Here is a 27,844-nt window from a genome sequence, read left to right on the forward strand (position 1 = left end):
AATACCATTCTGCGCTGCCTTCCTTTTCGAGCGGTACACTCAGCGTCTGTTTCGGATCTTACAAAATCATAATGTTCTGCATCATCTACTACTTCGTTATTTAACTCAGTGCGGACTTCCTCTGCAACGTCGTGCTAAAGACGTTGTAGGTGATTCCTAAGCATATTCTTATGAGATAATCACACGAAAGGCTAGGTTGTTATGGAGGGATGCTGCAAAGTTTGCTGCGTGGATTCCCTTCTCCTAGGCCGCAGCTGCGGGGTGTTTTGTGCGGCATAGTGACGTGCGTGTCGAGTGTCACTGCAGCGATACCAGCTGGGTGCGCGCTTTAGCGAACCCAGCCAAGAAACGCGGCCGCCAAGAAACGCTTTGGGTTGTAAAGGAGTGGATGCCAATTTGTTTCTTTCACGGCGTTTCCTACATCTTCCGGGTTTCCATGAAACAGATTTGACACGCTTGTCTTCAATCTAGTTTCTGTTCGTCCCGTTTGGTTAGCTTTTAGTAGCATTCCTTGAAGGCTGCTTGAATTAAAAAAAATTTTTTTTTCAGCTCTATCTTACGCTATGTACTTCAGGTCTGATAAAGAACTATCTGTTGCGCTTTGTGTGTTGTCCGGTTGCAAGGCCTCGTTAGGCGTTATCAAGACGTCTTGTGCCTTATATTTTCAAGTAGAGACATTTCTTCGCGTGGGTAGTATATTGTTCTTCGTGGATGTTATGTTAGTAAGCAACGCATGAACCGGACAACACATAGCCATGTGTTATTTAGTGTCTGTGTTGCTTATTAATACTATTATTACCTCGCTAACCAACGCCGTTTATGGCATAACCATGTGTTGGGCGATTGTCCTGATATTATATAGATATTATATTGCTGCACTAATAGGTGCCCATTGAAGAAATATTGGGTGCAAACGTTTGACGTGTTATTCCTTCAGTAATTGCACTTCATCAAGTTCACCCATTCAAGTAATACATCCCAAGTATTCATGTTGAAAAATAACATTATGCGACTCCTTTGCGGCCTAATAATTTAAACAAATACCCCCCACGTTCACTAACAAAAACCAGTTGAGGGGTAAGTCTTGGGACAGATGTCGCCGTAATTCCAGCTAAAATATATCGTATCGTAAAAGTATCGTAAAGATGCTTTGGTTAAAGAGATTGTAGTTGAATTGTAGTTCCACGCTAGCGATGCATATTCTTGACGCGATGGCTGGGAGTGAACGTGAGGCTATTTCTTTCTTGGCGCACTTCTTTGTGTGCCTTCATATCCGCAGAGCTTTCACATTCGAAAGATAAAGAGCGCTCAACGCAGGCGAGTCACCTGAATAAAATTGCATGGAATAACTGAACGAGACCTCGTTTCAGTTCTGTCGTTCGTCTTAAAATGTTCAGACAGACGGCACGGGAAGGTTGCGTTCAGATTTTTCAGTGTTTATTCACGTCATGCAGAACGAAAAGGATAAAGATGAGTTATCTGTGCGTTTTAGTAGAATAAAGATCGAAAGTGGGGTGTTGTGCATGATATGCCACAGAAACCCGTACAGAAGAGGGTTTGTTTCTTAAAGTAGAATAATTTGGTGCTGAAGCTCTCAACTGTTTATATATTTTCACAGCACAAAGTAACCAAAAAGCGAAAGGCTTGAAATTGCTATCCACCGATATTTTATTTAGTTGTGCATTGAGTGCGCGGCGCGTATCTGTAATTTTAATGACCAAATCCAGGAAAGTATTTGGCTAATATACCAATGATCTCAGGAGTAAGTTGTGGGAATAACGTGTTTTTAATTTGCCCTTGAAGGCTCTTGGTCCTCTCTTTTTTAAAAATTATTTTTCTGCCCTGGTGTGGTTTGCACAAACTCCTCTTCTGCATGTCTGAAAAGGCAGAAAGATAGCTGATACAAGTTGCGAAAATCGTTATGTGCGCGCTAAGCCTGTTCATCTGAACAGAAAGCGAAGAAATAATAACATATACACTATGCAACACTATGCGCTTTATGGAACAAATAACTATTTAGGTTTTTCAATAAATGAAAACCATGAATATTCTCAGCGGTAGTATTTGGAAGCGAACGAGTGCCAATTTGAATTTCGGAATTTTTCGTACATTAAAAGTAATTTATTTCGCTTTCAGTAATAGCACCGCAACCTTGTGAAGTAACTCTTCAACGGTAGGATTTTAATAATGATGTATTTAATATCTATAGATTTCAAAATTAATGGTTTAAGAGCTACTCCCGTTAAAGGTGATAAGCCCCACTGTTCTTTGTTCATTAACTTGTTGTGAAATCGTATGAACATACTTTCTATACAAATACATGAAGGACGAGGGGCTGGCATTTATCATTGCCATGTTTCTTTTGTTTCCCAAACTAATGTTGTCTTCCACATATTTCACTTTTCAGCCGTCATGAAATTAAAGCAAAATTGGAATTAATTTTCTGGGCTAGCCATTTGTTTGCACCTGTGCAGATTTCTTTATTTTTATAATTAACGTGTTCATTCAACTAACTGTCAAGCTTTTCCAAATGCACTTACTTTGTTTCCTAATAAACATGACCGCTCAACTAAACATCATTAACAGTCTGCCGCGGTGATGTAGCGGTTATAATGCTTGGCTGCTGACTGCAAGGTCGCGGGTTCGATCCTGGCCGCGGCGGTCGCATTTCGATGGAGGCGAAATGCTAGAGCCCGTGTACTATGCGATTGTGAAGGGCATATTGCGCAAATAAACAGGGACAAGAAACGAAGAAAAAACACGAGACAAGCGCAGACTATCGACTGGAAATCTTATTGTTGGAAACACACACTTATATATAGTGCAAAGACATGTGGTTGAGATTAAAGGTCAGTGCAGGTTAAAGAACACCACATGGTCACACTTTGCGGAGCCCTCCACTAAAGCGTCCCTCATAATCATATCGTGGTTTTGTTGCGTAAAACCTCAGATATTATTATTAAACATCCTTAAGAATACTGCAGTATGCGAGAGGTTATTACGAATCGGTTTGGCAGTATCAGTAAAAGTATCAGTAAATGAAATCAGCAGAGAAGGAAGCAACAAGAGGGAGTTAGTGGTTCGACATTGCTCATGCGCCTGCATCTGCAGTACGTGTCGTAGAGTTGTTTATGACCGCATGGGTGGGGTGCCGTGGCCGCGCCGCTGCAGGCCAAATGTCTGTGCATGTATGGTCATGTGTAAAATGTCTTCGTATGGCCACCCATACGTTAGCTATACCACTTGTGGACGCTCGAATAAGGGTTCGTTCGGAATCAGTGGTTGTTTCCCCGCTCTGTTTACTCCACATGTGCTTTAGCGCAGTGTTCGTGTCCTTATCAGCGCACATGCTAGAAATGCAAGCTGCTTTAACGTAAATAAGGCCACCATATGATGTGTATACAGTCGAAACCCGCGATAACGAAGTCCCGAGGGAACGAAATTCTCACCGCAACGAAATATTTTCGGAGCACCGGCGAACGCCCAAAGGAGTCAATGCATTTCGTAACTGGAGACTACGAAAGATATTCATATTGCAGTCCCTCATTAACGAAATTTTTGAAGCACCAGTGCGCAAATAATCTACTCTCGCAACATTAACTACATTCTAAAACTGCTGAAATGCATCCATGCTACACTTAAATTGTGCGAAACTATCGCTACAGCGCACTTGAGCAGCAGCCGCCATCATTGTTTACAAAAAAAAGAAGCTGGCGACAATGATGATGATGGGGACTTGCCGAAACACCTGCTCGTTATCGCGGACTACGTAGCCAAATCCACATTCCTCATGGAGTTTCGTTGGTTGGCTTGACTCTGTGCTTAGCTTTGTCGGCTTTGCGCGCACATGGTCGCGTGTGTGGAGCCATTTGTGGAGCGTTTGCTTAGTCGCTTGGTGCAACTTGAACTGTGTGTTGCGATTGCTTCGTCCGATCTCGCTGCCTGCGAAGATGCCGCCTCCAACGAAAAAGCGGAAGTTCATCACGCTGGAAGATAAGGCTGCAATCGTCAGTGAGGTGGAAAATGGCAGGAGAAAAATGGACATCGCCGAAGAATTCGGTGTTGCGTGCAGCTCGCTGTCCACGATTCTGCGCTGATCCGCGCTGATCCAGCGGAGCCAGAAGAAGGTTCGCATGTAGGCGCACTTGATGACGGTACTGGTGACAGCGCAGTGCCGCCGTCACTGACCAGTGCATGGGGCAAACTTTGTGCCGTGTCAAACGAGATATTCGATCCAGAGGCATGAAATTGTTGCGTGGTAAGGCCCGGCAAAGCAAACTTACTGACTTTTGGAAATGAAATGTGTTTTTTTTGTAAATTCCATGTATTTTCTGCCGCATTCTCGCGCCAACGAAATTCCCGCACGAGCGAAATTTTGCGCTTTCCCCGCCGATTTCGTTATTGCGGGTTTCAACTGTATATCAGGTAGAGACAATATTCCTTCCTGTTGCTGTGAACTTTGGCAATACTCTTGACATTATGAAATTTCTGATTACCAATATAGCTGAAATGATGCCAGAATCTGCGAAGTCGCATGGTGGTTTCCATAGGAGATCTGCCTGAATTGCCTGAATTGAAATCATCATAATCTTGTCAAGGCTGAGGGGTGTTCCTATAGCATAACTGAAGGTCGATATCAGAGCAATTCGACGAGATGTACAGAAAAGATTGACACACAGCAGAGCGATCGGCTGTGTGTGAATCTTGCATGTGCCTCTCTTAGGAAAGTTGCGCTATCCAATTTCAATTGCATAATCTTGACGCTTGAGGCTACGAGATCAAACAATATAAATGTTTTAGCAGAGTGTGACGTTGGGCGAGTTGCTGCATAGCTTAATAAAATATTTGTCTTCTCTTATTTTTTTCTTGCTTGTCTCTGTTGCGGCACAAATATTTCATTGAAATATAAATGTTACTTACGCGTTCTCCTACGCATGTCATCCCATCCAAAACATCGACTGTTCGGCACCATGTTCTATAATATCTGTCATAGCAACATTTCATCTTGCATACTTCAGCTAAATCTGTGGGCTGGGAGCGTAAAGCATGTAAGAAACGATTACGCAGGTGTGAGTCATGAAACTGCGATCTTCCATATTCATAAGTCGCAACAAAGAACAGTCGGCAAAGTAAGAATACGAAGATATTCAATACAGCCTTTAGGCGTCTAAAGCATCTCTGACGAAAAAAAAACAAAAAACACAACAACAACAACAACAACAACAACAACAACAACAACAACAACAACAACAACAACAGCAACATCGTTAAGTGTCGGATATTGCAGATTTTTCCCTTTCTGTTTGGGTAGGCCAGAGGTTGGCCAGCAGAGCGCGTTTCAAAATGTCGTACATTTTGAAATGGCGTTAATTTATAGAAATATTAAGGCAGTTTAGCCTGATAACATAAGTGAAAAATAATGGTTAATGTTTGAACATTATTAATTACTCGACAACCTCAGCTTTTTTCGTCAATGTGATGTCGCGGATGTTATTGTATATTATCCTGTTTGCGCTTTCGTGGCACTACAGATCTGTTTAATGCTTGCATTTTAGTAATGGATTTCTTAAGCGTACGTTGCAGCTCGTATTTATCGGTAAAAGATAACCTAACTGGGTAGGAGTGGACGCTGTCACGACACATGCTACCATGGCGGGGAAACTTCGACGGTGACTGCACATGTTAATCATTTTTGCGTTCTCTTGTAGCTTAACTCAACTCTTCCCAGGGTGTCTTTTTGTCACGCTGTATAAGAGTAATGTGGAAATGCAGGTCAAATTATTTTTACATTTATTGACGATTCAGTATCGTTCCTGGAACATTGTTCAATCATTTTAGAAGACATCAAATACGCATAAAATGCAATCGCTTCGAAGCTGATGTATTTTCTGAATGAACGTAGGTGACTTAGTTCTTCAGTTTTCATTATAGTGCACTACGATATTCTCAGTATGGAGAAGATTATAAAGGTGCTGTTATCTTATTCACATATGCTTTGTTGACCGGCACTAATCACTCTACATAATGAAAACTCTCGCTTGGTGTTGCGAGGCACCAGTGTTACTTCCGAACTTCTGTATACGCAATAGGTGCATGATCACTAATAATACATATATCTATAATATAATCACCAGAAAGCACACATTACCAATATGCTGTCCAAGACCGCGAGCACGCTTGCGCAATTAGGAGCTTCTGTAGCTGGGAACAGGTGTTTATGTCCTAAAGCAAATTCCTTGAGTTAGCGATTCCTCCAGCATTTAATTTGTTACACTATTGTAAACTCTGTTCGTCAAGTGACGTGGCAGAACGCGCGCGGGCTGTGTCGTGCGGGCCGAGCGTAGCGGGCTCGGCCTATCTGAATCTGATATGTTGACGTGGCAAACCGAACAGTATACAGTTGCAGCGCCAGTGATGGCATGGACGAGCCTCAACCATCCGTACGATTGCGAAAGGAATGCAATATGCCTGCTATTCGTAACATTAATTGTACTATTTTGGCATCATTTTGTGCATAGATAGCCCATATGTAGGTGCAGAGAAGTAAAAGTAGCGTGACATCGTAACGAAATTCCCAGTCCTAAGTTGGTGCCACCGCATATAAGGGAGGTGTAAGCACGTGGAGATTGACTGAAAGAGGCCTTCATCCTGTCATGAATTTAAGCTGATGGTGATGACAGTTTCACCTTGAAACAAGAACCGTATATAGAAATGGTAAGTCAAAAAAGAAACCTTCACTTCTTGATACTGTTATTTTCTGATTTATTTAACTATTTATTTAATTATTTATTTATTCCTTCACTCATTTTACCCACAGCGCATTGGTAGTACTAGAATGGGAAAGAAAAGGGGAGGAAACATGCAAAAATAACAAGCATGGAAGTAGTATACAAAGGCTTTTAAGCCTGAAAAACAAAAAAAATTACTGAAGTACTTTGGTAAGCTTTAACAGTTTCTCATACTTCCTCGATTCGTGTAGTCAAGGTCTCTCACCATTGCTGCGTAGGCCTTGGTTTGGATTCTGTTCCTTCTCAAATACCTTCTGTAGATCAATTCGCAATATCGAGCTGAAGAAACCTTCTGCCCCGGCATGACACCGGAGTTACGCACGTATGATATATACACTCTTGTCATCTGCAGTATGCAAGTATATGGGAGGCGCCTGCATGTAATCATAAAAAATCTGTACTTTCATGATTTTCCAGTGAACACTGCCATTCTTACATAATCTCAAGCGAAAATTGACGCACGAATGGGACACCGTCAGCCACTTCATCTATGTTCGTGTAGAAGCAGAAACTTCATATACAGGTAGGAGCCGTAGACATTTCCGTTGTTCAGAAAAGCATGGTTCAGACGCTTGAGTAGATGGACCTGTCCTTGTAAAAGCCGCCTTGTCGTTACTCAATATGAGTGGCTTGGCCGCCAGAGGGATGCCGTAGAGGAGAGACATTAGAAGACGTTGAAGTTCGCGTGTGGTGAGAGGTGCACGTGTCGTGGTCGTTGCCCGGCTGGACTTTGCTGGACGCTCTGGCCATGGCAGCAATGGCTGCCCTTGCAGAACTGCAGGCTGCGACTGAGGAGAAGCGGCCGTCTCCTACAACGTGTTACCTTAAATGGGGGTAGCTGTTTACGTCATGTCCCGGGGTGTTTCTGTCGGTACTTGCCACATGGTAACAAAGAAACTCCTTTGAGCTTCTTTCCTGTTTCTTTTCCTTATGACAAGTATCGACAGCGACACCCCTGGGCATGACGTCGGCAACTAACCCGCTTTAAAACAGACACGCTAGGAATGACACAGCGTATTCGACAAAGATAGGTCGACCTATCGAACCGCGCGCTAGCCCGTCTGAGACACTTCATTCTTGTTCATAGAAACTTCCATAGCCGCATAGAAGTAGGAGTTAGAGGCGATGTATAAAGGAGCCCCTTGCTGTATGACATTTTGCAGCTAGTGGAAACAACACACACAAGAAAGACACGAACACGACGACATGGCCGGCCACCCATGTCATAGTGTCCGTGTCTTTCTTGTGTGTGTTGTTTTCACCAGCCGCAAAATGCCATAGATCAATAACAACTAGGCCGAAAAGTTCTCCTTAAATAAAGAAGCCCCGCTGTCAGATACTGAGTTAGAACCTCCGTTACATGACATCATGTGATTTATATAAAACAGCAAGGAAAATTATGGCAGGTATATAATCAGTCTGAAATCACAAATATAGAGATGCAGTGATATCACAAATATACAGATATAGAGCGCGAAGTTCAGAGGAGCAGACCACAGTAATGTAAACTAGTGCACTTGCAAACTAATTAAGTAATTGGCGATCCGAGATCCATGTACTGATGTTCCAAGCCGTGTAGTGTGCGAATACCACAGAGAATGAGTACGAGTACAGGACGCATTGTTGCTGCACGTATCATCTGGCTTTATAGTGGTGAGCTCTGGAGTTATTTAGGGCTATCTAGCGAGCCTCTTGGTCATGGCTAAATTAGAATTGGTCCTCTGCAACGTCTGCTGAGTGTTCCATCAGCGAGTCCAGAGTTTCACGAAATGGACACGCCCAATTATGCTCACATTTATCTTAATCTTAGGCTCAGAAATTTCGGTACGCAAAACCAAAACAAATATTAGGCTCACAAAAAATGCAGTCTGGGAATATTGCAGTAGTAGTTGCTATGGAATGGCTGTTTCAGTCTTTCTGATTCACACTGATTACTGACGGTCGCATGCCGAAGTGTTGCGTGAATATTTCATTTTCAAGATGTGCACCGTCGCGGACAAGACTCAAGCTCGGAGCAGAATTAAGAACTTTAAGAGCTGCTCTATGAAGCTTCGCCGAGGCTGCCGAAAAGGTTTCCTCGCGTGGGCAAAGCTTTCAGTTTTATTTTATGCACCATTCAAAGGGAATGCCATGTTCAGCACCTTCATCGCTTTCTATACTCCAATACGCTGCACACCCAATGCCGCATCATAGCGCATGTCCTAACGAGCCTGAGAGAGTACGAAGATGGCACGATGTGTTTTTTCGACATCATCACTTGCTGTGTTATAAGATCATGACACTCGTGCACCTGAGAAAAATAGACGAATAAGCCTCGTAAAAGTGATTTAAGTAAACTATCTAAACCGCTGTGAAGCTGTCCAGTTTCCTTTGATGGTATCAAAATACAGGACAATAATTTACAGCAGAAAGTGAACATACAGGAGTGTAAAGGCACTAATCCTTGAATAAATTGAAAATGTTTTCAATCTTACGCTAAGTTGGCCCTTATGCTAGCCTCGCTGCAGCGGGAGAGCCGATACTTGTTGGTGCCGCCTTCTTCGTAACTCAAGAGGTAACCATATTTCCATGCGCAGTCATCGGACACCATGGGATCGTGTCGTGCTCCAAGCCTGCGTCGCGAGATTTGGGAACTTGCGTCGTTTGTACTTTGCTGGGTGGAGGCTCCAATAACGTAGCCTTTAAGAACAGCAACTCGTGACTTACAGATGGGCAATCTCGTGGGCCATTGCATAAACTCCTTCATAGGATAGAGCGACATCTTCGCCAAGAGCCACTCTGCGGACTGTACAGACTCCAGCGACATTGGCGAGCCCTGAAATGGAGATAGTAGACTCATGTATCCAATGAATGCTCAAAATGCAAAGCTCGAAGTTACCCGTTTTGAACAGTGCGTAAATCGAGAAGTACGGAAAGAACACAGGGCAAGACATTTCCACGAGAAATTAGGACAAGATCCCACAAGGAAAGAGACGGGATGGTGATGGGACAATCCATTAATTTAAGCCCAATATGTATTAGAACTGAAGTAATTAATCGCTCATAGGAAGACAGTGATCAACGCTTCTTCGAGGAATGTCAGCGAAACCATTTTTTCCATAAAGGAGCTCGTAAAAACACGTTATTTGTCGAAACATCATAACTATTCCGTGACATTCCTTGAACATTTAGCAGGACGAGAGAAAGTTGCATGCGAACAAAATGTTTTTCAGCATATAAATTAAATTTACATATTGTAGATCTTAATTATATTGAAAGGAAAATGAGGTCAATGGAAGCAGTGCTGATTCGCCATAGAGGGTGCGTGCCCCTCCATTATGTGTGACTTTTAGCGATTATTGAAAAAAAAATTGGGGAGGGGCGAGACATGTAGGGTAGGGTGTTTCAGCTACACTAACGTGAAACCTGTGGAGGGGCGAAGCATGCAGTGTGCTTCGATGTTTCCTACAGCAAAATCACTGCTAATGGGCAATGAGAGACAGCAGAAAGATTAGACACAGAGACCCGAAGTCCCCTTTTAGTTAACGTGCACGCTGCGAATCTTTATTGTTCAACTACGCACAAGAGAAATCTTCCACCGGCACTACATTGCAGGTCAAGATCCAGTGCCTATATGTACGGGGTGGCTGGTGAACGGTCGGTTTTTTCAATCAAGAAACTCGCTGCGTCGCGTTGTCTCTCGCGGGCGAGGGCGCGTTCTCGTTCCTTGCGAGCTGGTAGTAGAGCGTTGATCGCAGAAAGAGCGTATTTTTAGTCAACGCGGCCCGTTCGCTCTCTCTCGCCACACGGCGAGTGCTGAGGTGGTGGCGCCCTCTCTTGTGCTCAAGCAAATGGACCGTCCCGACAGCAACGACGATGCACGCCGCGACAGCAGACGCGATGCACGATGCGCGCCGACACGCCGAGACCCTAGAGGACTTCGCCCCTACAATTCTTGAACACGGGCGTTTTCGACAAGCGGTCTTGTCTTCTTCAAGGCTGCAAACTTGAAGGCAGCCTTGAACACAATGCAGCCGCGAAGGAAAGAACGCTTGTCGAAACATGGCTCCAGCGACATCACGTGTTGAAGAATTTTTGATCTCTTCAAGCCTTCATCTTCCCTTAAACTTCAGCCTTCAACTGATTATTGTGCGACTGAGAGAGAGAAGGAACTTTATGTTGTGTCCGGCAAGTTATTAGAGTGGGCTATACCACACCTAGGCGTCTGTCAATAGTCCTTGCGCTGTCGCGGCGTCTTAATTTCGCTGAGCGGCCTAAAGCTGATCTTCGGGGGCCGAGCTGAGCAGCTAGGCCTCAAACAACGCTCATTCAGAGGCTGTGTCCCAGTGGAGAGTTCGCGTACATTCCCAGGATAAATTGTCTAGGACACTGCTTCTCAAATGGGGGTCTGTGGATTTCAGGGGATCCGCGAAGCCAATATTGGGGGTCCGTGAAACTCTTCTTCGAAAAAATTACGTTTTTTGGAGGCATACTATGTCCGGTGAGAGCGGCCCCTTCCCAATTTTTGGTATGCTTCTCTGCATAACATTTTCGCACTGCGGCGGAGCTTACTTATCTTTCCCCTTCTCAATAAGATGGCTGTAAAACTTTTGTTGCCGTTTTCTACGACATATGCACGCGAGCATAATTTTTCTAGGCTTGCATATTTGAAGAGCAAACGTACAGAGAAACAGGTTGAATGTGGTTGCAGACCACGCAACTTATACACTAGCTGTTGAGATCGAATTGGCGTGGCACATTATTTGACCATTCTTTGCCAGGGAGAAATAAAAGACACCGATTGCCCGCTTCATGTTGTGATAATTCATTACCCCTCCCCTTTTTTCTCCATCAAGGGGTCCCTCGTCACTCCCGCCGGTCCACAAGGGGTCCCGAAACATTCATGGCTGAGAACCACTGGTCTGGGGTATCTCTATCATCGCAACATTAGCATGCACATGAATAAAGTTCTGGGTATCATGGGTTCCAGATCACCGGACCGGGAATGTTCCTGTTTGAAGTTGTCGCCACGTGACCGTTTGTCGCTTATTCAGTATTTTGTGTGGTGGGAACTATACCCGCTTGTCCATTGGCGTGTAATTTCTCTGTAGCTCGTTCGTTAACCGATCTTTCCGCTCCCATCTTACGTCCTGGGCACCATAGGCTAGGTCGGTCTGTGCTCGAGCCACTTCGTCCACTGCTTTGTTACACGGAATTGCCGAGTGGGCGGGAGCCCATAACAAATACAGGGGATGTCCGAAAAGTAATGTCAGTGAGTCGAGCGAAAAAAAAAATTATTGGTCAGATCGTTACAACATATTAAAAGGATGCGAAATAGGCTTCTCTTGCATCGATACGTCGCTTCCAGCAGGATTTTCCGGCGTTGATGGTGTAACTGTAGGCCTCCTCCAGATTGTATTTTAAAGCGTTGGTGAAAGACCGTTTGACTTTGGAAACTGTCCCAAAATGACGTCTTTTCGTGGGATGTTTCACATTCAGACAAACCATCATCACTATAGGCTGTCTTTATGATAGAAAATGCTTACACTGTGGACTTGCACAGACTTTCAAACAAAAAAAAATCACAGCATATCCACGGAGTGAATGATGATGAGTGGGCGAAGCTGCGGAGGTTCATCGGTAAACCGTGAATCTTCCGTGAATTCTGCTCAGTACATCATCACCGACGTGAGATCGGGCGCGTTTATACTAAAGGTTCGATGAGAGTTATGACGACTTGCAGCTCACTTTAATTTTACATGTACGCTGTGAAGTTTCATTGTTTAATCACGCACACACGCACTACCTTGGAGGTCAAAATCCAGTGCCTATATATACGGGGTGGTCAGTGAACGGTTGTGCAGCGCGAGCGGTCGGTTTTTTCAATCAAGACGCTGCCGCGACGCTGCCTCGCGACGCTGCCTGCGTCGGCGCCGCTGCGCCGCGAGGCATGATTAGGGGGGGGGGGGCGTAGGAGAGGAGAAACATCTGGCGTCTTTCGTTAAGCAGCTGGCGTCTTTTCGTTTTGCTTTAGAAACATCTGGCGTCTTTTCGTTTTGCTTTTAGAAAACATCTGGCGTCTTTCGTTGGTTTATTTCATCAATCAACGGCGTTTTGAACAAAATTTTTATTGTTTAATCACTCACAGGAGAAATCTCACCAGGCACTATCTTGGAGGTAAACAATGGCTGCTAATGGGAATGAGAGACAGAAGAAGTCGGCTTTTAGCTAACACTTACACTTCTACTTCTACTAACGTTTCCTACTGGAACCTGCCAATGGCTGCTAATGGGGAATGAGAGACAGAAGAATTCGGCTTTTAGTTAACGCGCACGCTGCGAATTTTTTATTGTTCAACAACGCACAGGAGAAATCTCCCACCGGCACCACCTTGGAGGTCAAGATCTGGTACTAGCGTTAAGACTGGTTACGCACTACGACGGGGACGAACGGGTGCCGCTTTAAGGAGCTTCGCCCCTAAAAAAGATGGTTGGTTGATCCCTCCGCCATAGGAATCGATATAACACGAAAGTGAAATGTGTCGTCACAGCAGTAGTTTATTGTTTATAGTGCATTGATATATGAGAGCTTGTACAATGTCTACTGTTGTTTTGCAGATATAGCACCGCTTGCTGTGGACGCATCGCACTCACGTTGACGCCTAGTGGCACATGACCGTACCGACGACAAGCGCCCATGATAATGATTTAACCCTTGCGGTAGCTGAAGTTCTTAACATATAGGCACCGTACAGTAAAGATTTCCAGTGCGACTGCAGCGCCAGAACGCAAAGCTTAGCGGATAAAAAAAGCAATAATGAGACGGGGTCGGTAAAAATAGAACGCGATGCGCGCCTCTCCCTTCCTGCATGAGTGGGCGGATTGTGCCCGGGCTACACGGGGGACGCGTGCGCACGTCTGTTTTCTGCATGCCCCTAACGGCCAATGTCAGCGAACTTGAGACAGGCCAGTGCGTGCAACGCAGCTCCCTCTGGTCAGTGCACTGACCAGAGGGAGCTGCGTTGCTCGCTGTGGGCCATCTCAAGTTGGCTGATTTGGCCGCTAGGGGCAGGCAGAAAACAGACGCTCGACGCTCGCATGCGTCCCCCCTTCTGGCCCGCCCACAGTCTACACACTCATGCAGAGGCGGAGAGACGCGCATCGCGTTTGATTTTGTCCCTGGGCCGTCTCAACGTTGCTTTCTTTATCCGCTAGGCTGTGCGTTCTGGCGCTGCAGTCACACGCGAGAACTCTACTTTGCACGGACTCCGCAAATGGTGAATCCCGCGCAAAGATGCCATCAACAAGCACACAATAAACACTAATGCTCGATATGCACTCCTACAAAGCGTCGTGAAATGCGAAGAGAAATGCTAGGCGCGTCGCGTCTTCCCTTTAGCCTGGTCGTTACTTCTCCCAGGGCGAGCAGGGAACGCGGTGCGACAGCCAGGTGAGCGTCGGAGAGCTATTTGTCGATATGGATGGATGCTATGAGCAAGGCTTGCGCAAAAACCGCCACCTCACGGTGTGTTAAAGCGCTGACGAAGTTAAACTTGTATTGGAAACGCGCCGAATGGGACGGTCGTTGCAACGGCGCGTTTTTTTTTTTTTTTTCGAGCCTGGTGGCACAGATGTCACCGCCCCGTTATAAAGGAGACGCTCATAGCATCCATCCATGCAAGAGCACTGTGAGAGGCAAGTGTGAAAGATAAAAGGCGCGTTCATGTCGCCTCCGTAATGTGTTTGGCGGGAGCTCAGTGGGCTAAACGCCCGCCAGCCATCGTCGCGGACCGAGAGCTGATGGGTTCTATTCCCGTCAACGGAAGTTTTTCTTATAGTTTTTTTTTTCTTTGCCATCTGATGGCATTCATTTTTCTCATGTACATTCGTGACGGAAATACGTCATGAAAGTCTTGGTGGACCCCGGCATAAAACACTTTCGTGTTAAAATGGTGCCAATCCTTTCGTCTTTGTTCCAACGAGTGCAGTACAACGGCTTGCACGCAAAATGAAAATGAGTTTCATGGAAAAGCCTGTCCTTACTGTTCAGATGGTCACAGACTACGCAGCGACCGTGCGTGAATAAGCGAACATCGCCATCCACTAGTCCTAACCGGCCCTGGCCCGCTGCGGCATACAGTCACATCACATTATATAATATAATATATATAATTATTGACATTACTTTTCGGACAAACACTGTACATCTCTCGTGTCTGTGTTGTATGTGCAAGTATACGCAACGCCTGCGGCGAAATGTGGCCGTTAGCGTAGTCACGTCTTTGAGCCACTGATTACAGTTTCAGCCGAGGTGGTGGCCGCGGCTGAGGAAATGGTCACCTCCTCTGTCGCTTCCATTTGATTCGATACAAGACTAATTGTGCGATATGCGCAAGTTAGAACTGTTCAAAATATTCACCGTTCAATATTCTCTGACGCACGATGTAGACAGGCAGAGAAAACGGCTCTTACCAGCTACCCCCCTTTCGAGAGTTCCGCCCTTAGTGGAGGAGATGTCTCGGCTGCAACGAATGATGGAAGTCACACAGAAGCGAGAAACTCATTATAGCAAATGTATTTGTTAGGCAATGTATGGAAAAAAAACGTCATTGATACAAAAGATTGTTCGGCGAATGTGCTATGGGTACCGTGATGCATAGTCACCTGCACACTTACTCAGATTCGCACTCGCTCATACTCGCTGGTGGTCAGTGCGAAGAACGAATCAGTCTAGGTTCGTGGGAATCTGTGCAAGTGTTTAGGCTTATGAAAGCACGCGATCTTTTTAGTGTGAAAAGTAGGAATATACTGCTGGTGTCATTATTCACTTAGTCGTCTTTGCTGTACTCAGCATGCGGACACTTACTGGCACACACAAGTTGGGATTATGCTTGTAGAATTATGATAATGCGGCGCATGTCTAATTAAAGAAACGTATGTGGTAAAATGTTTTCTGCCACTACTCACCCTGTCATAAGGTACACTACGTCGGGGTTTTCTGGAATATTTCCCTGTACGTAATATTTTTCCAAGTTGTCGAGCGTCTCGTACGCCTCCAAGGTGCCTAGAATGACGCTGGCGAATGTGTCATCCTGCCATTGAGGACACGTGTTTTAGACATTCTACTTGTGCACACTGAGAAAACATTGTCACACTCATGTCAAGCCAAAACGTGTTAGAACGCAAGTCAATACAGTGTCAAAAAGATGTGCACCTGCCTCTTGCAGCTTTATTTTCTTTCACGCTGATGACACTCACATACACGCAGACGCGCGCATTCACAGGCACGCATAGAAATACGTGAAGGGAGTCTTTAATAAAGTACTGAAGTTTTGGCCATGAGCCTTGCTTTCGTCAGAGTAAAAAAGCGCTGCAGTGCAACGATTGGTTTATATGCGAATCGGTGTGGAAAGATAAAAATACTATGGACACGACCTTTATGGTGCTACACCATGTATTTCAAGTTTAGGTTATGTATATATGAATAATGTTGAGAATTTTTGTGCATATACAGATAATGCAGATTTATGAAGAATCTGCAGATCTGCATATGCACATTTATGCAGATGGACATGTAAAGAGTACAGATTCATCATAAAAATACTTTGTGCCTAAAATGAGTCATTGTAATTAGGCGAAAGACTAACGGTTTTTACCGAAGTACCATTAAAAGACGTTTAAGTGTTGAATTTCGCTTACCTTACTCATTGTTACACCAACAAGCTTGAATTTAATGATAGGTGCTGTCATCTCAAGGTATCTTAGACGCATCTGCAAGAAATACACTCGGAAACTGTTAACATGACAAGGAGAAAAAAAAGACTGAAAGATAAACATTTAAACAGTGCTGAGAGATATCCTGGACACATACTAATGTACTGTGTCTCGTGTCACCTCGTCTAAATATTACAAATACAATTCTCTCAATAGTTTGGAAAGCATTTAATGTAGTATTATACAGACTGCTCTGGTGAAGCGAGAACAAGGCACCGGACTCAGAGATAAAATTTTTTTAATGATTACCCCGGAGATGCTAGTCCGGTTCATCTCCTGGCTTGCTACTGGAACACAATTGCCACAATTGCTGTTGTTGGGACCACAGGCGTGCGCAGGGTTCTCCTTTACGGGGGGCGAAGTCTCACCCCCCCCCCGCCCCCTCCGTTGGTCGAGTTCGAAAGAAAACCAGCTTCGCAGTGGATACAAAAAAGAAAACGAAGCCATGACGTGCTTCCCACAACGGCCTGTCTTTGGTCCTCGGCTTTCCGGGGGTAAAAAGGCGAATAACCAACAGCTCTTGGAATAGAACATCAGCGGTCGTCGGCCGCCATTATCGCCAAAAACCTGCATGGCCATAACCTTGCACTATAAGCAATGACGGGACAGATCCGATTGAGCAAAGGTATGGGGCAGAGTTGGCACCCCCCTCCCCCTTCCCCGCCCCACCCACCATCTTTAGGTAATTTGGGTGGACGGCCGTCTGCTCTGCCCAGACTGGTACATCTATGGTGTTGCTGAAGTACTCCCCACCAGAAAAACATTAAGCAACACAGAACCAAAGTTACCCCTCATATTCTAGAACTTCCCTCCACACAATGTCACACCTTGACTAGAGAAAGCCAATGGCGCCTCCGCCCTTTGCATAAATTAGCATTGAATATGTCGGATAAACTGCAGGAATTCCAGAGAAGCGCGGCGTTATTTTCAATCGAGCAGTGGCGCTGTGCTCGACTCGGTTGAGCGAAGTTCGAATTTCGTGTCGACACCTGTTTAAGAATAGGAATGTTACTTGGTCACTTATGTCATCTGCGATTGGCAATAGTTGCGTGGTAATCATAAGTGCAGTTTTCCAGGAAGCACACAGCCTACAACCATACAAAGAGTAAGAATACACACGTCGGTTGGCATGGAAAGTGCCGAATAAACCCGCCCCGGTGGATCGGTGGTTGTGGAGTTTTGCGGCTCAGCACAACGAGGCAGCTTCGATTTTCAGCTGTTGTGGCATAATTCCGACAATAGTTTATTATCGACCAGCGGCAGCGCAATTCTTTTTTCCTGCGTGAACGAGTTTGACCGGCTGAATTACCCGTGTTTTCGGTCGGCGCAAGCCGCACCCAGTTGCTTTCGAAATCTCGGAACCTTCTCGAGTGTGATCGAACTTTCTAATCAGATTGGTCGGACAACACGAGTGCTGGAGTCAAACCTCAAATGTGCGCGAACACCAGCGATTATGCTGGAATCTACCACTGCTCATCTAAAAAAGCCAGCGCGTTAGAATCACAGATATATTTCCCGGTAATCGATTACTGTGCTCGCAACTACTATAGTACTGTGAGTGTTACTTGCTTTTTTACGCACAAGTTCGCCCACTGAGAAGTTAAGTCTTCAGTTTGCGCCTCTGCCGCTAAATGCTTCACTATCGTAACAACGTGATAATACGAAAATCGCCCATATACAGTGCTTTGGTTGCACGTTTAAGAAACCCAGTTGGTCAAAGGTAACTTGCATCTCTATACTATACCTGTCGTGTCACTCCTGACGCGCTGTACGGTTTCAGGACATGAAACTCATGTTTGTGATCAGGATGGCGCATGTTGACCATCTATTACCGTTGAATAAATGATATGTGGTTGTGATAAGCAGGAATGTGGTGGTAATAAGCAGGAGCACACGAAGAGGAGCACACGAAGATGAACGCACAAGCACACGAAGAGGAGTAAATAAATGCAAGTTTTTCAGTTGTATTTGCCGTTGTCATTCTTAACCATACGTAACATATACGTGAAATTCAACGCAACAGTTATAAGAATGCAAGACATTCGGAGCGTCAGAAAGGAAAGGTCTAAATCTTACCGCGTTTATCATGATTCCCATGTAAATGATCAATTCCATTCTTGAACTGAAATGTTGGCAGTGCTCTTCATCGGATATTATGTGAACTTCAACCACGAATTCTAACATCAGTCTTCTGGTAGTCGTCGCAGTCGTCGTGGTAGCCCGTGGGACTAAAGGGAGTGAGAAACAGAACCTGTAGCTGACCTGCTTCAGACACATTAAGTGCGTTGAGACTCTTATACGTCCACGTCGTGGCCCATACAAATAGTATCGACATCACTCTGTATATCTAAATCCGTGTGCTTAAGACATATCCCGCGTTAACTTGCTTCCAGTGTTCTCAGCACTATGAGGGGAACCTATGCCACATGTGCCTCATTCGGCCTGAGAGGCAGTGTCATGGGACCTCCAGCACACAAAAGATATAAAGTGAGCTCGAGCATGTGGTGCCGGCGTTAGTATGTACAGTGAAAGTGAGTCACCAGCCTGTATTCCTACCCGCTGGCCACGCATTCGCTCGTCACCCATTCGCAGCCTCTCATCTCTGGCCATCGCTGGCAACTCATTCGTAGAGGAGAGCCAGTAACAGGCCAAGAAGTTTGGTCAGGTGCGTCCTTCGACTTTTCGCCGGATTGCTCAATGGCGCTCTTAATAAGCGATCACGACGTTATTGTCTTCGTCCCGCAGGTGCCAATTCTTCACACTGCTAGAAGCAATGTGAAGACTTGGCACCATTCTACTCCCACCGGAACGTCATCAGGTGGAGCCACTAGTATATATCTACTTTGAGCGAACGATGTTACCTGATTTTTTCCCATTGCATCTAGTTTACCGCCAGCACCATATAGAAGAATGAGTGTAGGATATTCAAAACGGCGGAAAGCAGTAATGGTTTTGTATTTTTATGCACCACGAACAAGAAATAAGCGCTGTTTTGTCATAAAATAGGGCCATTTTTCGGAAATAAAGACGTTATTTGTTGGAAAGCGCAATAATTTCCTTGAACTTTACGATGTGCATGTTTTCGTGGTTTAGAACATTGAACCTTAGATATATAGCCCTAATAAATACAATTATTCGACTTAAGTATGCTCAGTATGTGAAAATGTTTAATGATTACTAATTAATGAAAGAAAGAGAATTTCTTCGAGGGGGCTTGTTCCTTTGTTAAACACAACCAAATGAATGCTACAGACAATCAGGCCAAGGAAAGCATACAGGAAATTATCTATTGTCTTTAGGTGTTGTGTGCTAATTCCGACGTAAATTGAAATAAATTAAAGTGGACAAGAAATGATCCTTTCCGTCGGTGGGATCCGCACACACAACCTTCGAATATTGTGGGCCGGGATCCTACCAACGGAAAGGGTGATTTTTCGTCGACTTTATTTATTTCACTTTCAGTTGTAATTACTGCGATACAGTTAAAGGCAACAAATAATGTCCCTTCTGCTTTCCTTGGCTTAATTGTCTGTTGGATTCATTTGGTCCTGCTTACTAATTGATTATCCTCTAGCACAATGGATAAGTGGTTTTGTTGCGTTCTTGTTTTGTTGGATGCTATAATAGGGCGAATATCGCAGCTTGAGCCCTTGAAAACTGCTTCTGGCTTGCACGCGAAACCATGCATAGCCTTCAATACTGGCATGATTATAACTAGGTTTAGGTGGGACAAATTAACGCGGACACAAAAAGGAATACAACAACCGAAGACTTTTTCGCGCTGAATCTGGTTATAGCGACGTTAGACCATCTAGCTCTACAGACTGTGAACCTTGGCATGCACCTGAAACTTGTCAGTGGCAAATATTGTCAAAAGTAGCATGATTAACTATTGCATATGACTTTGAAGAGAGAAAATTTGTGAACACGGGGTGTCGCTTGGGCCCACATTTCGACAGGCGGACTTATCTTCTTCAAGGCTGGAGAAGAGAATTCCTCTTGTCGAAACGTCGGCTCCAGCGACACCCCGCGTTCACAAATTTCTCATATCTTGAAGCTTCCACCCTCCCCTGAACTTCTGCCTTCTTGCATATGGGCGGTGATATGTGGCAAACTTTATATTTCTACAAAACCGCGCAGCAGATATGAAACTAACGATGATGACTTCCAGGAGAGATCACTTGAATTTTCCCACTTGCTACTTGATGGCGTCGTGCTGAAAAAAAATGTGACAAAATATACAAACTCAAAAGCAAACATTGGGCAGCTGAAACAGTCAGTACATTTAAAACTTGACTTGAATAGAGCATGTTCGGTAAATGAAAAAAAGGAACACTTTTAAAACGACTAATGTACGCATTTCCAATTTTTATTTGCATTACGCTTGCCGAAGTATTACCACCGTTTTCTATCCATAACGACATACACATTTTCTTTTTTTATCACACTATTCAAGAGTGCCTCAAAGAGGCTACACTTTGAAAACGCTTTCACGCGAGCCTGCGAAGATGTTATGGTTTTTGGCTCTACATTATTTGAAGGTCAACTTAAAGAAATCGGGAAGTTGAGATCTTGTCGGCAGCAATGTGTGCACTAAAGTTAGTTTTATTCTTCATTTGCACTACTGCAGCTCTCTATATGATAACCGAATCAGTGGGCCTCGAAATTTCTATACTGATTTAGTCAAGCCTTGTGTAGGCTTTATCATACACCAAAAATCTGACAGAGGCTGAATAAAGTTGAATTGAACTAACGACCTTTTTTGCATAATCTCATTAAAGCAGTACGGCAGAAAGCTTGGTTGTATTTTGCATTAAGCATCTCCGGTAAGACAAGTAAAGACATTTCACTAATAACCGGTAATATAGCCGGTTCGTCTGTTGAAGCTTTACCTTTTGTTTCGGGATAATACCTCGAATATGCTCCCATTTTTACCAACTCTTCTTTTATTTCTTTTACTTCATATAAGCTATGAAGCACGTGGCCTTGCAGTGAACGCTGCCCTTCAGGTATTGGCTTGATTCTTAGCTTGCTGTTGACAACGCCTTCCTGCGTGAAACGCACGAAAAGATGACAAAGTTAAAATAATTATATTGCTGCAGCTCAGATCAGTCGACGACAGAAGAGCTCAATATCTTTCAATCGTTCAGAAAAAAGGGTACTGTACTGAAGCAAAGTATAAATTACTCTGAGGCGTAAGACTCCTCAAAGAACACACAAAGAGACACAAAAATTCTTTAAAACACTCGCTGATCGCTGTAAAATTCTTTTAAATGATCATGTCTAAAGAATCGGCATTTCACTAGATAAAAATCGCTTAAAATACTGTGTTGTAAGTAAACAGCTTCTGAGATTTCCTCAAAGTGTTTGACAAGGCTTGTCACACACTTCCTGTTGTACAAGTTACACGAACTAAATTTGAATTTTTACCTCCTCACGTGAACAAAGTGTTTTTTAACAAACACTCATTCAGTGTGTTTCAACTGATTGTTATTGTACTTCCATCAGTTATGTACATTTAGGGTACACCTAGGTTTGCTTAAGGGCCCTCTTCTTTTTCCTGTTTGTATTCATTAACGAACTTCTGGTTGCATTATCCTTTAACGGGCACTTGTTCACAGGCTATTGTGTTATCTCTGGAGAAAGAACCGATGAAATCGATGTTCGCAAGTTACAAATTGATCTTAACGCAATGCATCTAACTGGGGTACCTATCGTAACAACGTCAATTTGTGAATGGTACTACTACTAATAATAATATCTGGGGTTGAACGTCCCAAAACCACCATGTGATTATGAGAGATGCCGTAGTGGAGGGCTTCGGAAATTTCGAACAACTGGGGTTCTTTAACGTGCACCTTAATCTAAGTACACGGGCCTCAAACATTTTCACTTCCATCGAAAATGCAGCCGCCGCGGCCGGGATACGATCCCGCGACCAGTCGCGTCAGCAGTCGAGCGCCATAACCACTAGACCACCGTGGCGGGGCTTGTGAATGGTACTAAATATTCACAAATGTAAAGTCCTAAGTGCACCCCGTGTTTCTCCCCAGCGAGCGACCTGCAACCGAAGCGGCGTTTTTTACAGCGAAAGCAGTTATGAGATCACAACAAGGGCCGTTTTTGGCGCCGTAGTGGTCCGCCGCCACCGCCGCCGGTGTCCGTAACCACTATCGCTCGAAATAAAAAAAAAAGAAAAGAAAAATATCCAGGATGAAATGAGTTTCGAACATGGGCCCTCTGCGTGGGAGCCCAGTATTCTACCTCAGAGCTATGCCGGTGCTTGAAATTGCGTTAGGAAAAAGACCCTATACAGGCTTCATATCAGGATGAACCACATTAACGTATGTAATGTAGTGTGGTAGAAGAGTAAAACAACAGCCAGGCATCACACAACGCAAATTCTGTAACCAGGCGTCAAACAATGCGAACTGCGCAACTAGTGGGCTGATGAATTCTTCCAACCCATTACAAAGGTCTCTGCCATAATTATAATTCTTCATTGTCATCAACCGTCGCATCAACAAAGTGCACATAATACCTTACAAATGGTACCTCGCTTCTCCGCAGAATGACGAATAATGTCGTGGTGGTTGCTTCCCAACTTCAAAAAAATTGTGATTTGTGGCGTAGTGGGTACGTTGCTAGTGTACTTGTATTAGTAGCCACAATCAGGCCCGTAGCCAGGAATTTTTTTCGGGGGGGGGGGGGGGGGGCACTTGCTGAAAACCTTGACTTTTTTTAGAACTACACATGTTTTTATTATTTATTTTTGGTAACAACACCTACTTCACAAAAATTTCGGAGGGGGGGCGGGACCCCTAGCCCCCCTCCCCCCCCCCCCCCCGTCTACAGGCCTGGCCCCAATATAGCTTATAATGGGCTCTAGAAATGCCGCTCTTCCAGCTTTCGGTGTGACTGTGCTGCGCTTTCCGCACAGGCGTAGCATTTTTATTTTAGAATCAGTCAATTCTTACAAGTACACAGACATCTACATAGCCTGCAGACAAGTCTGTCCTGGTCAATTCACACAGAATATGCTATTAACAACTCTAAATGTATGTTAGACTAATTGCGCTGCAACTTTTTTGTGCACGTTATGAAATAAAGAGAGTTGCTATATAAATCTCCAATACATCCCAAAGCAGAATTTGCTACCTCTGTGTAGGGTCATGACAAAGGTACCTAATAATTGCCTCAAAAACTGCTCCGTAATAGCCCCGTTTGTTTTATCTTATTTATTCATAGTAATACTGCGTGCATTACAGTCATTAAGCCCACTTAATCTTAGGGCACCTTTGCTGTCTCTTCGAGGCAGGATTCCATGTCCAGCGCTTTTTCGTAGGTTTAATATCCTACACTACACACGCAGTTCATTAGAAGACCACATAGTGAATCACACCGTGTGGATCCTTGTCATAAAGCTGGAAGACATCTGTGTAACACGAAGCAGTTTACTCAGTCTTTTCATCCTCGCACATGTGTAAATTAGAACCGTTTTCGTGTTCATATTGCAAACAATATACCGCACTTTTTTGTAAAATTGTAGTTAACATCGTATAACAACAAATGTTTTTTGCACTATGCCGTTTCTTTTTTACTACACTAAAGCTAACATTGCATAAAAGAAAAGTTTTGTATGTTACGTTGTGTTGCGTTTGCTATATTAGTGCATTTTGTTAATTTGTTATATCCCATATTTTGTGCCACTCCCCTTTATAATTGCTCTGATCCTGGGGATATGAATAGTGAGCAATGAAATAAGACGGTTTTCATCTAGCTGGCATCATGAGCTCTATTCTGCTTTCGTCCATATTCGCGATGATGAGTCCGAAAATTTTCTGATGCATGCAATTGGTTTATAAATCCATGACTTGTTCGCGTGGTGCTACTGTCTTCATACAAAGATGATAATTGGAGTGATTTGTAGTGTTTCTATACAAACTGTGTAGAAGATGTTAAATAGTTTACGGTCATTTCAAAACATGGCTGAGTGGCTGAAGGATGCTGATACGAAATAATATTTGGTGAAATCTGGGCTTCTGAAATGTCTGTCGCTAAAAAATATTGAAAAACAGCTTCAGACATGACGTGTAATCTATGTAGTGCAATGGCAAAGCGTACCCGTGCTTCACTCAGAATGGAATTATTAGCTCTAGGTGAAATTTTAAAGCATTCAAACATTGTGTGTTATCGTTACGGGCACCGTCGTAGAGGCTGACTGTTCGATACTCATTCCAAGAGGAACAAATAAAGTTTGATAACGAGCACAATCTATGATGTCATAAAAAAACCCACGAGTGATAATGTTTCCTGCAATTATAATGCATGAATTGCGTCTATGCAGCAAATGTGTCTTGCACAGCTTTATTCTGAAAACATGATAGATTCACATGGAACAACTTACAACGTGAAGGGTTCCATCAGTTTGATTTACCATAAGAGATGATTGCTCATTGAGGTCATGGTACAGCTTGTCTTGTATTGAGGACGTGTCGACCTGCCGGAATTAACCGATCAGTATTTAAGAGACAGACTTCGTCATGAAAAGAATCTTGTAGAGGCACGTACGAACACGCAAATATAAAATTTAAATGACCTATGCATCAGCGATATATAAAGCTGTGCACAACGTTTTCTCAGCATTCAGCTGCTCAAGTGGGCACATTTTGCCTTTTGCGTGACTCCAAGCTTCTGGTGTTCGCGGCGTTTTGCTACCAGCAAGTGACGCTAAGCATTGCTACAAAGAAGAATCATTTTTAAGCGTGACAGGATGGCCCAGAGTTTGCAACTTAAATAACATTAGTAGAGGTTATGAGCGTCATTTAGGTGGATGACTTTTATCCACGCTCTTAAGTCGTTACACTCTAGGTCGTATGATAAAGGACCCGAAATAGGCTATTCCTTCCGGATGATATGGCTGCAGTCGTGATGAATACACCCGCTTCGGAGTAAGAATGGAAATAATATTCATTAGGGGTCTGGCAACGCATATTGAGGATACACATAGCGCACCATACCGACAGCAGAGGAAAGCTTTGCTAGAACGACAGCTTACAGTATTTTAGAACACGAAAAAGGTTTACCTTTAGCTGGCATTATACGTCAGTCCTATGTGGCACATAACCTACATATTTAAATGTTTGAGTCACTTCGGCCAAAGCACAAGTGCGGTGGCAAGTGATAAGAGCATTGACAAGTTGCAAACGTGCATTGACGCGTTGAAAGAAATAGTATGCAAGGGCAGGTATACATCATACGTAAAGTTTCATTCGATTAACGATTGCGATTAACGATTTGTCCTATCAAAGAAGCTTAGCGGCACTTGGCTTCAACCTAATGCATGCGTAAGTGTTCGTATTCTGCACAGATTTTCTAGGAAAGGAACATATGTGCCGGCCCATAAAATTAATGATCAATAGGAAACCTCTCCACACGTAACCTATGTGATTGCAAACTACACGATTTCCAGGGTTGTCCTACTTCATACAGTAATTGCTCAAACAGACGCGCGAAGAACTAGTTAGGTAAAAATGGCGCTCTTTATTCTATACTGGTGGATTTATAGTCATTTGTTACAGTCAGTAGAAAACAAAGGCAATCACAAGCGCACCTGTAGGCTTCATAAAGATGACCTTATACACGTAAGTCAATTGACTGCATATATGCTGCTATATAGGCTGATATATTTGTCAAGACCTTCACAAGACATTTCAGGAGGGTTCACAAAGAAAGCGTTACTTTCAAAATAACTGCTCTAAATAGCTTAGAATTTCTGCATTTAGCGTCCACTGAGCCTAAATCTTTCTATTTGATGATATGACGTCTCAATCGTCATATTACTGACGTCTGAGTGGAACTAACAATGTGTAACCATGTGCTGTCTTTGTGTCTTGTGATGGTCCTGGCTTTGTTACTAAGTGACATTACTGCAATTCTGAAAATATGTTACTTGACCTGCCAAGCTTCACCGCTTCATCAACAGGGAAATATCTCTACACTTTTGCTTCTTGATTTGTGCGGTTGTCCTGCAGTGCCTTTCCGTTCTGCCTTGTCCCACGCGTTTTGCCTTTCGCGATAGTAACTATATTGTGCTAGCAACTATATATCACAGAAAATGCGTTCAGTACTATTTCTGCTCTTTCGCTCATTGTTTTAGCTTTCAGTTCACTTTCATGAATCTCTCTTTCCTTCAATTTCTATGCCATAATTTAGGGCAACTAAAAGGCATCTTTCTTTTATTTTGAAAGCTATCGTTACGCTGCCAACTTCACGCGTTGCACCCCGCCAACGCTGTTCCGAAGATAGCCTGTTGTTGCAGGCATTACCGCGTTGAAAGACAACTATGGCAATACCCATTTTGTGTTGTATCGTGAGCAAGCACGCATGACCTTCGAGGCCGAACTGTATATATGTGAGAATACAGACATTCGAGTGCAGCGGGTATTGGTGCCGAAAGGGCTGCTGTGTATGCGCTCTAAACCTGTTGAATATAGCACATTGAGAGTAGCTGTTGTACGCACTCGAGCAAGATGTGGCTAGTCTAAATGTTTCATTCTCATAAATCGGTTTCCTTGTGACTAGATAACCTTTCCTTAGAGTAGCAAACTCGGCACCACTGGGTTAACCCGCTTGCTTTTAACTTTTTTTCTTGATTTTTTTGGGGGATTCAATTGGCTGGCTACCAACCACGGACTTGTGTTCCTCCGCGACGATAGTAGACCTTAAGGCAATTTTTTCACATAATAATACTCACTCATGCACGATTAAGCTTGCTGCTAAAGCAGTTTCTCTGACATAAATGTTGAAAACAATTGATATTTTGTGTACTTACTGTTTCGACTTCATGTCTTTCTCGGGTGGCAGTGACGAATAGCAGATGCTCTGCCAGTACGTCACTTTTTTCGAGGTTCAGAGTGATGTCTTCATTTATACGAAGAACAAGATTGCTTGCAGTCGACCGTGGCTCTACGATTGCGGGGTACACGAAATATTCTGTTCCTGCACGCGAATTCCACATTTAAATCATCACACAAGTTTACGCTGCAGCAATGTGATACAAATGTATTTTTACACTTAATAAAGACTTACGTGCGGAGGAACACAGCGGGATGCATATAAACAAGGCAAGTGCTATCATATCGCGTGCAATCCACTCTGTATTCACTGAATCTGTGCCCAATAAACGTATACCGGCATTTCGTTTCTGATATCTGTGAGGTGTCATTAGAAAACTGCTGTATACAAGTGTCAGCTCAGGCAGATAAAAGTTCCCCGACATATCGCTACTTGGGCGACAACCTT

The 27,844-nt window shown here is 43.8% G+C and overlaps 1 protein-coding gene across 2 annotated transcripts; it reads right to left on the reverse strand.

The window, feature by feature from the left end:
- Window positions 1-1,627: 1,627 nt before the first annotated feature.
- On the reverse strand, window positions 1,628-27,825 carry LOC119401420 (venom metalloproteinase antarease-like TtrivMP_A). Of its 2 annotated transcripts, XM_037668205.2 has the most exons (14): window positions 27,632-27,825; window positions 27,375-27,541; window positions 24,948-25,040; window positions 21,433-21,589; window positions 20,697-20,756; window positions 18,617-18,768; window positions 16,466-16,537; window positions 15,734-15,858; window positions 15,239-15,288; window positions 9,495-9,603; window positions 9,263-9,400; window positions 6,994-7,162; window positions 4,921-5,031; window positions 1,628-1,877 (listed from the first exon to the last, which is right to left on the reverse strand). In XM_037668205.2, exons 1-14 carry the CDS (start codon window positions 27,819-27,821, stop codon window positions 1,830-1,832), a joined length of 1,641 nt encoding a protein of 546 aa, XP_037524133.1. In that variant the 5' UTR covers window positions 27,822-27,825; the 3' UTR covers window positions 1,628-1,829. The 2 variants fall into 2 exon arrangements, with proteins under 2 accessions (XP_037524133.1, XP_037524134.1); XM_037668206.2 differs by lacking the exon at window positions 20,697-20,756.
- Between the last annotated feature and the right edge of the window lie 19 nt (window positions 27,826-27,844).

The sequence above is a fragment of the Rhipicephalus sanguineus genome, chromosome 8 (genome assembly GCF_013339695.2).
Source record: "Rhipicephalus sanguineus isolate Rsan-2018 chromosome 8, BIME_Rsan_1.4, whole genome shotgun sequence".
Lineage (NCBI taxonomy): Eukaryota > Metazoa > Arthropoda > Arachnida > Ixodida > Ixodidae > Rhipicephalus > Rhipicephalus sanguineus.

Excerpts from the sequence above, each read along its gene's own strand:
- LOC119401420 (XM_037668205.2), bottom strand. The coding sequence starts at position 27,821 with ATGTCGGGGAACTTTTATCTGCCTGAGCTGACACTTGTATACAGCAGT. Across the intron at positions 15,289-15,733 it reads GTAGTGTACCTTATGACAGG|CCGAGACATCTCCTCCACTA; the intron begins GTGAGTAGTGGC and ends CATTCGTTGCAG. Across the intron at positions 5,032-6,993 it reads CCAAGGCCTACGCAGCAATG|CCCACAGATTTAGCTGAAGT; the intron begins GTGAGAGACCTT and ends TTACGCTCCCAG.